Source organism: Eretmochelys imbricata, chromosome 1 (genome assembly GCF_965152235.1).
Source record: "Eretmochelys imbricata isolate rEreImb1 chromosome 1, rEreImb1.hap1, whole genome shotgun sequence".
NCBI classification, from domain to species: Eukaryota; Metazoa; Chordata; order Testudines; family Cheloniidae; genus Eretmochelys; species Eretmochelys imbricata.
Window position 1 is genome coordinate 5,795,781 of NC_135572.1, and position 9,242 is coordinate 5,805,022.

General features: G+C 44.8%; 1 protein-coding gene across 1 annotated transcript; it reads right to left on the reverse strand.

Annotated features, from left to right (window-relative positions):
* Positions 1-6,000: 6,000 nt before the first annotated feature.
* Positions 6,001-8,558, reverse strand: LOC144278658 (olfactory receptor 52P1-like). The gene is made up of 3 exons (XM_077840047.1): positions 8,445-8,558; position 7,950; positions 6,001-7,097 (listed from the first exon to the last, which is right to left on the reverse strand). Exon 3 carries the CDS (start codon positions 7,051-7,053, stop codon positions 6,001-6,003), a length of 1,053 nt encoding a protein of 350 aa, XP_077696173.1. The 5' UTR covers positions 7,054-7,097; position 7,950; positions 8,445-8,558.
* Between the last annotated feature and the right edge of the window lie 684 nt (positions 8,559-9,242).

A 9,242-nucleotide genomic window follows, 5' to 3' on the forward strand; every position in this document is an offset into this window, starting at 1 on the left:
TGGATCCGCACAAACCTGCTGCAGCAACAGGGAGCCACGGCTGAGCTAGAGTAGGGAGCTGCAGGGACAGAGCCAGGACAGTGGATGCCGGCAACTAGTAACAAGGTAGCCGATCACAATGAGCAGCTCAGGAGAGCAAGTTGGGGCCATGGACAGAGGGTCTAGCACAGGGAGATGTCACCAGACCGGAGGGCTTTGAAGACTGGACTCAGGAGAGAGGACGTCAATCTGATGTAGGGCCAATTGCTGGGGAGAAGGGTCCTGCCACTTAGAGCCTGAGGGTGTGTGGCCACTGCAAAAGCCAGTGTCTGACTTGGCAGTATCACCACAGCACAACTAGAGGCTGGCAGGGGGCCTGGGATGTGTGAGGAACACAAAGAGAACAGTTCTTAGGTCCCAGACATGGCTGTTTGTCAGGACGGGGTACCTTGTTTCCTTGAACTTTCCCATTTATCCTTAATTTTCTTTCCGGTTTCAGAGTAGCAGCCCTGTTAGTCTGTACTCGCAAAAAGAAGAGGAGGATTTGTGGCACCTTAGAGACAAACCAATTTATTTGAGCATAAGCTTTCGTGAGCTACAGCTCACTTCATCGGATGCATTTAGTGGAAAATACAGTGAGGAAATTTATATACACACAGAACATGAAGGAAAAAAAAAAAACCAAACCTGTAAGGAGAGTGATCACTTAAGATGAGCTATTACGAGCAGGACAGCAGGGCAGAGGGGGAGGGGGATTTGTGTCCATTTATTCTTTTACGTAGAGACTGTGCAGGCATATCACATTGGTAGATGTGTAGATGTCCACACTATCAGAGGCTCGTTCACCTGCACATCCACCAATGTGATATATGCCATCATGTGCCAGCAATGCCCCTCTGCCATGTACATTGGCCAAACTGGACAGTCTCTAAAAGAATAAATGGACACAAATCAGTTGTCAAGAATTATAACAATCATAAAGCAATCAGAGAACACTTCAATCTCTCTGGTCATGCGATTACAGACATGAAAGTTGCTATATTACAACAACAACAACAAAAACCTTCAAAAACAGACTCCAACGAGAAACTTGCTGAATTGGAATTAATTTGCAAACTGGATACAGTTAACTTAGCTTGAATAGAGACTCGGAATGGATGGGTCATTACACAAAGTAAAACTATTTCCCCATGTTTATTTCCCCCACCCCCGCCCACTGTTCCTCAGATGTTCTTGTTAACTGCTGGAAAGTTTTCACCCCCCTGCCTCCCCAACCCACATCCTTCTCTCCTGCTGGTAATAGCTCATCTTAAATGATCACTCTGCTTACAGGTTTTTTTTTTTCCTTCGTGTTCTGTGTGTATATAAATTTCCTCACTGTATTTTCCACTAAATGCATCCGATGAAGTGAGCTGTAGCTCACAAAAGCTTATGCTCAAATAAACTGCTTAGTCTCTAAGGTGCCACAAGTACTCCTCTCCAATTTTCTTTCAGTCGCTGTTTAACACATTCTAGTTGGTTTGAAGTTAATGCAGTGATCAGTGGGTCAAAGAAGTGTCCGGTGTGAAGAGAGTACCCCAGAGTGGGGACACCCTAGCCCCTCTCCTAAGTGACCACGATGAGACTGGGGGTTCAGCCTTCCAGGAATCTTTGACTCAGCCATATCGCCATTACGAGGACTCTTCCAAACAGGAGAGTGTAAGGGGAGTCCTTGAGGTCAGGCAGGCCTCTGGGAAAAGGGAGTGGGAGTAGGGAATTGGACTCTTTCACTACCAGTTCCCTTGGGGTGACGCAAAAGCCAGGAAAGATCCCAACAATAGTTCCCCACTTACATTAGGCAACTGTTAGAAAATGATAGGTTGGATTTATAGTGACGTATAAACAGATGTGTAATTGGTGAAATCTTTCAAGAATTGATAAAAGCCAAAATGTCTAACTTTGGGGAGAACATAAGAACATAAGAATGGCCGTACTGGGTCAGACCAAAGGTCCATCCAGCCCAGTATCCTGTCTACTGACAGTGGCCAATGCCAGGTGCAACGGAGTGTGTGAACCTAACAGGTAATGATCAAATGATCTCTGTTCTGCCATCCATCTCCAGTCTGACAAACAAAGACTAGGGACACCATTCCTTACCTATCCTGGCTAATAGCCATGAATGGACTTAACCTCCATGAATTTATCCAGTTCTCTTTTAAACCCTGTTAGAGTCCTAGCCTTCACAACCTCCTCCGACAAGGAGTTCCACAGGTTGACTGTGTGCTGAGTGAGGAAGAACTTCCTTTTCTTGGTTTTAAACCTGTTGCCCATTAATTTCATTTGGTGGACCCTAGTTTTTATATTATGGGAACAAGTAAATAACTTTTCCTTATTCATTGTCTCCACACCACTCATGATTTTATATACCTCTATCATATCCCCCCTTAGTCTCATAGATTCATAGATATTAAGGTCAGAAGGGACCATTATTATCGTCTAGTTTGAGCTCCTCCACAATGCAGGCCACAGAATCTCACCCACCCACTCCTGCAATAAACCTCTCATCTATGTCTGAGCTATTGAAGTCCTCAAATCATGGATTAAAGACTTCAAGTGCAGAGAATCCTCCAGCAAGTGACCCGTGCCCCATGCTACAGAGGAAGGCGAAAAACCCCCAGGGCCTCTTCCAATCTGCCCTGGAGGAAAATTCCTTCCCAACCCCAAATATGGTGATCAGCTGAACCCAGAGCATGTGGGCAAGATTCACCAACCAGATACCCAGGAAAGAATTCTCTGTAGTAACTCAGATCCCACCCCATCTAACATCCCATCACAGGCCATTGGGCCTATTTACCAAAGATCAATTAATTGCCAAAATCATGTTATTGCAACATACCATCTCCTCCATAAACTTATCGAGCTTAATCTTGAAGCCAGGTAGGTCTTTTGCCCCCACTGCTTCCCTTGGAAGGCTATTCCAGAACTTCACTTCTTTGATGGTTAGAAACCTTCGTCCAATTTCAAGTCTAAACTTCTCCTCTTTTCCAACCTGAAAAGTCCTAGCCTCTTTAATCTCTTCTCATATGGGAGCTGTTCCAAACCCCTAATCATTTTAGTTACCCTTCTCTGAACCTTTTCTAATGCCAGTATATCCTTTCTGAGTTGAGGAGACCACATCTGTATGCGGTATTGAAGATGTGGGCACACCATGGATTTATATAAGGCAATAAAATATTCTCCGTCTTATTCTTTCTCCCTTTTTTAATGATTCCTAACATCCTGTTAGCTGATGTTATGAAGATGGCTCAGTTTTGGGAATCTCTCTAACATCCTGAGCCATGAAGACTGAAGGAAAGAATTCATTTAGTTTCTCCATAATGACTTTATCATCTTTAAATGCTCCTTTTGTATCTCAATTGTCATGGGGTCCCACTGGATGTTTAAGAGGCTTTCTGCTTCTGATGTACTTAAAAACATTTTGTTCTTAATTTTTAAGTTTTTGGCTAGCTATTCTTCAACTCCTTTTTGGCTTTTCTTATTACATTTTTACACTTAATTTCGCAGTGTTTATGGTCCTTTCTGTATATCTCACTAGGATTTGACTTCCACTTTTTAAAAGATGCCTTTTCATATTTCACTGTTTGTTTTACATGGTTCTTAAGCTCTTTTTTAATTCTTTTACTGTGTTTTTTTCATTGGGGTAATTTAATTGTGGAAGTCTTGTTTACTCCTTCACATTACACAAGAACCAGGGATGACTGAAGGAAATTAATAGGCTGCAGGCTAAGATATTCAGGGATTCAACCCCATGATCTGGTAATCCCTGGCATCTGATTGCCTATGCTTGGACTGGAGAACAGGAGATGGATCCCCCAAGAACAGCCTGTTCTGTTCTTTCAGTGTGAAGATTGGTATTGGTCACTGTCAGAAGACAGGATACTGGACTAGATGGACCATTGGTCTCACCAGCATGGCTGTTTTTATGTTCTTATCTTAGTCTTCTTTTTCTTCTCTGGGTGGTGCTCCTTGTAGTCGATGGGGCCCACATGCCTCACTACATCAAAGAGTCCCTGCCAATGAACCAATCATCTGAAGAGCAAGCATTGTTGTAACCATAACACACAATCACCCAGTCGGAACACTCACAGCTAGACCCCTTTATTATCGGCCTTCTCTTGTACCTGCTGTGCATTTAGCAAAATTCTTTGAGCAAACACTCACAAAGTCTCGAGGCAATTTCTTAATTGAAGAATTTATTGGTCTATGTTCATTACCTGAGGACTTCCAAGACAGCAGTTCAAAGGGCGAAAACTTGAAGCCTTGAGGCACCTCCCTGATTGGTTAAAGGAGGTTGGGGAGGAGTTGATCGTAATGTTCGGAATCTGAGGCTACAGAATTCAATAATGTCTCCCGAACAGTTCCTTGAAATCACTCTACCAACCCATCGGTTTGGAGATGGTAGATCAACATTCTTAATGTCTTTACCCTCAGTAGTCCTTGATCTCTGAGGATTTATTGGGGTATTACCACCCAGAAAAGGACTTTCATAAGGTAATTCACTCATTTTGCTCATACTCAGGGTGATGGGATTCTGCCTAGGGGGAAATAAACCTCTCCAGATGCCTTTGTCATCGAACCATGCCTGCGGTCTTTCTTTCTGAATAACATCAAGGTCTACTGAATTAGTAGGTTGCCTCACCTGCCAATACTGATAATATTGGAGCTCCAAGGAGAGAAGCACTGAACAGTGTTACAGAGGCAACAACATTCCAGGTCTTAACAATTCCGGATGACACTCTGAGTCCAGGGATGAACAATTCTACTGTCTGGGGCAAGTCAGTGATTGTTTTGCCTCCTGCACAAAGTATTGTCACTGTCTCAGTCACTAGGGTTCCACCACTTCTCCGTTCACCACGGAGAGTTGTTCATAGACATGGCTAAGGATAAGATTAAGTCATAGAAGTCACAGATTCTGTGACTTTCGGAGACCTCTGTGACATTTACCACTTCAGCCCTGGGGCAGCGTGTGGAGGCTCCTGAGCTCTCAGTTGCCACGTGTGGCCAAGGAACCAGCAGCTTTCAGCCACCTCTGGCGGTGGGGGTATGTGGCCCTCCAAGTGGCTCTTGGCCGTGTGGGGACCCAGATCTCTGAGCTGCCACTGGCAGTGGGAGCCATGGAGCTCTCTCCCATGGGCTGCAGCAGGGGCTCTGGACCTCTGAGGTGCTGGGGCTGCAGTGGGGGCCACAGAGCTGTTATCTGCAGTGGCAGTAAGTGCTGGACCCTCACCCATCCTGAAGTGCGGCTCAGGCTCTCATACTCCTGATGAGGCTTTAATCTTCCCCATTTCAGTCTCCCCCGCAGACCCTCGTGACCTGTTGGTGACTTTTACTAAAACTATCTGTGACAAAAAACCTTAGTCATGACTATTCAACTGGTCTGCCCCTCTTCCTGAAAAAAATTGTGTTGTGGGCCAGGATATCCCTCCCCGGGTGAACGCATTCTGGATGCTGTCGAGGGCTGTGGTGAATGCAGGCCCATGGACCGATTCAGGCAGTCCGATTCAAAACATAGAGAATCCCTCTAGGCAAAACCTTAAGTTACAAAAAGATACAAAAAACAGGAATACACATGTCCTCCAGGACAGTGAATTTCCAAGCCAAAACAAAGAAATCCAAAAGCATTTTCTAGCTAGATTTCTTACTAACTGTACAGGAGTTGAAGGGCTTGCATCCTTGATCTGTTCCCAGCAACGGTATTACACAGACAGACAAAGGCTTTTCCCCCCTCCAGATTTGAAAGTACCTTGTCCCTCATTGGTCATTTTGGGTCAGGTGCCAGCGAGGTTACCTTAGCTTCTTAACCCTTTTCTGGTGAAAGGATTTTCCTTCTGCTAGGAGTACAACTCGTAAGAACTGCACAGTCAAGGAAGGCTGACTTTTTTTGCAGATTGTTTGTGAGCATACTCTTCCTCCATGCCAGGGGTAACTGGGGAACCATGGCGCTCACAGAACTTCTGGTCTTCCTCCCAAACTGCATCCCACTTAGTGCTGGTTCACATACTCTCTGACAATTTGACAGTTCCCTGATGGACACTGCAGGCCTGAGGAGATATCGTCTCTTGTGTCTGCAGAACTTTGCGTGAACTTTGTGTCTGCAGAACTTCTGCAGGTGTATTTGACTACTTTGTCACGAAGCTCTTTCGTTTTGACCCCATAAATGATAGGGTTGAGCATGGGAGGGATGAGGAGATAGAGGTCAGCTAAGATGATATGAACATAGGGTGCGATGCCTTGACCAAAGTAGTGTGTAAGAATGGAGAAGAAGGTAGGGGTATAATATGTCAGCATCACACAGATGTGGGCTGTGCAAGTGTTGAGGGCTTTCTGGTGGGCTTTATGAGAGGAGATTCTGAGGACAGCCCTGATGATCAGACCATATGAAATGGCAATGAACGTCAGGTCAAACCCAATGATTACAAACATTAGCACAGCACCATATATCCTGCTGACTCTGATGTGCCCACACACCATCTTCTCCAGAGCTATGTGCTCACATTGCGTGTGGGGGATAATGCGGTTGGCACAGAATGTCTGCTGACTCAGGAGCAGGGGCAGGGGCAGAATGAAGAGAACAGCTCTTATGAAACCTACAAGCCCTAGCTTAGCTATTTGTGCATTGCTGAGGATGGTGGCATATCTCAGAGGGTTACATATGGCAACGTAGCGATCGAAGGCCATTGTCACGAGGGTGGATGAGTGCATCACAGAAATCATGTGGAGGAAGAACATCTGGGTGAGGCAGCCAGCCACAGTAATGCCTTTCATATTGAACCAAAATATGCCCAGTGCCTTTGGCACAACAAAGGTAGGTGTGGCAATGTCTGTAAGTGCCAGCATGCAGAGCAGGAGGTACATCGGCTTCTGCAGAGTCTGTTCCTTACCTACAACAGACAGAAGCGTGACATTTCCCAACAGGCTGATAATGTAGAATGTAAAGAAAGGAATGGAAATCCAGATGTGGGCAGCCTCCAGGCCAGGGATGCCCGTTAGGATGAAAGTTGAAGTGTCAGAGTGGGTGAAGTTGAAAGGTGCCATGAAGCAGTTGATGCATCGATATGACTCAGAAATGCTCAAGGTGCCTGTGAAGGGAGAAAAGCACAGCAAGGGGGTTATTATTTGTAATAAATAATGTGGTAAATATGTTATAGTTATGAACATTCTCATATGTTCATTATGAGACCAGTTATGTGGCCTGGTCACATGGCCTTTTAGAGTCATAGCATCCACTACGTATAGTCTGTCTGAAGCATTCTCAGGGAGGCTCACCAGGTGGGAGATAAGTTTCTCTAAAGGCCTATTGTTTCCTCCAAAGTCTCATTGCCCTGAATAGGCCCTTCCCAACCATCTATCTAGACTGACATCAAGTTCCCTTATGGGCGTTACTCACTTGTAACTACATTTGAAATACAGGGAAGTCATCAAAATTCAGAACTTTTGACAAAAATTATCAATACATACAAATAGGATAACCATATTCAGAAAGTCATAACTTTTCCAGTAACATCTTACACAACCCATCTTGCATAAACTGTATCATAATTATGCTATAATCATATCATCATATCACAATGAACAATATGGGGTACATTGTTACAAAAATATCAAATGTTATTTCTACCAGTGAAATGCCTGAAGTTACAGAACAACAACAAATGGAAACAAAACTGAGTAAAACTTGTGACACCCAGATTGTAGTTCTGTGGCTTGCCGTGGGAAAGATACCCTGAAACTCCCCAAACACACTCTGTACCACGAAAGGTCACAAAGTTGGCCTTGGACCAACAAACACAAAGAAAAAAATAATTTCAACAGCACTGCCCACCTGTCCACCTACATGCTGCTTTGGAACCCTGTGATGTTCCCGTCTGGTGTTATCTGGACTTGTGATCTGGTTGGTCACCCCAGTCCTTAGCTTTGGTAGCCAGCCTTACCCTGCTCAGCTGTGAGAACCCCACTCCTGGGCTGTTCACGCTCAGTCTTTGATATGTAAACTGCTCTTTGGATTATGCAACCGAATGACACTAGCCAATATCTCCTTTCCCAGACACAACCTTACTCTTGCACTGTGCAGGTGTCTTATCCCAAAACTTTACATTCATACCTTTTTTTTTAATCACAGATGGGTGTTTACATGTATTTTTATGCTACCACGCCGTCTGTTCAGATACTGCAGTGTGAGGTTGGTTTGTTCCTTACCCATGGTGTCCTTTGACTCTCTCCCATGTAATCAGTCAATGGCTTGTCTTTCCCTCCAGTGTTCCCATCTGTGTGAGCTATTAATTTAATTGTGTCTCTGGAATTTTGGTCTGGGAAGATAGTTTTTTAGGGGGATCCTGCACATTGGCTGGCTCTTTGCCACCTTTCCCTAGAGGATGGTGATCTGAGCTCCCTGGGCTGGCTGTGTTTACCCTTTGATCAGACACAACTTTTTCCCAGCAGCTTTCCCAAGACTCACTAGCATGGGGGAAGACACCCCCTTCTCTGTCAGTTGGGGCATTTGTATTCTCACAAACTACCACCTGGCAACTTCCTGGTCTCAATTCTTCCGTTATCACAGGCATTGGAGCTGCAACTAGATGTAAAGAGACACAGATATTTTCCAAAAAAAAAGTATCAGAAATAGCGTCCTGAAAAACTGGGACCTGGATTGGGGTACCCTCCGTCACCCTTTCCTCTGTCCATGAGAAGTAAGCTGTATTACTGCTCCCCTCCAGGAAGCCAGTTACACAGTTCCCTCTCAAAACCTGGGTCACCGGCTGTCAGGGTTCCCTCCCCACCCTGAGCTCTGGGGTACAGATGTGGGGTCCCGCATGAAACACCCCCTAAGCGTATTTCTACCAGCATAGGTGAAAAATTCCCCAAAGGCACAAATCATTTCCTTGTCCTTGGGTGGTATTGCAACCACCACCAAGTGATTTAGACAAAAATCCAGGAAAAAAGGGCCACTTTGAGCCCTTGTTTCCCCAAAATATTCCCCAGAAACCCCTTCACCCCTTTCCTGGGGAGGCTTGAGAAAAATATACTAGCCAATTGGTTACAAAGTGAGCACAGAGCAAACCCCTGGCTTTTTAGGACCCTGAAAATCAATCAGGTTCTTAAAAGGAGAACTTTTTTTTTTTTTTAAGTAAAAGAATCACACCTGGAAAATCAGGATGGAAGGTAACTTTACAGAGTAAATAAAAAAGCAAAACACAGAGGATTCCCGACTGGGCTCAGCTTCAAAG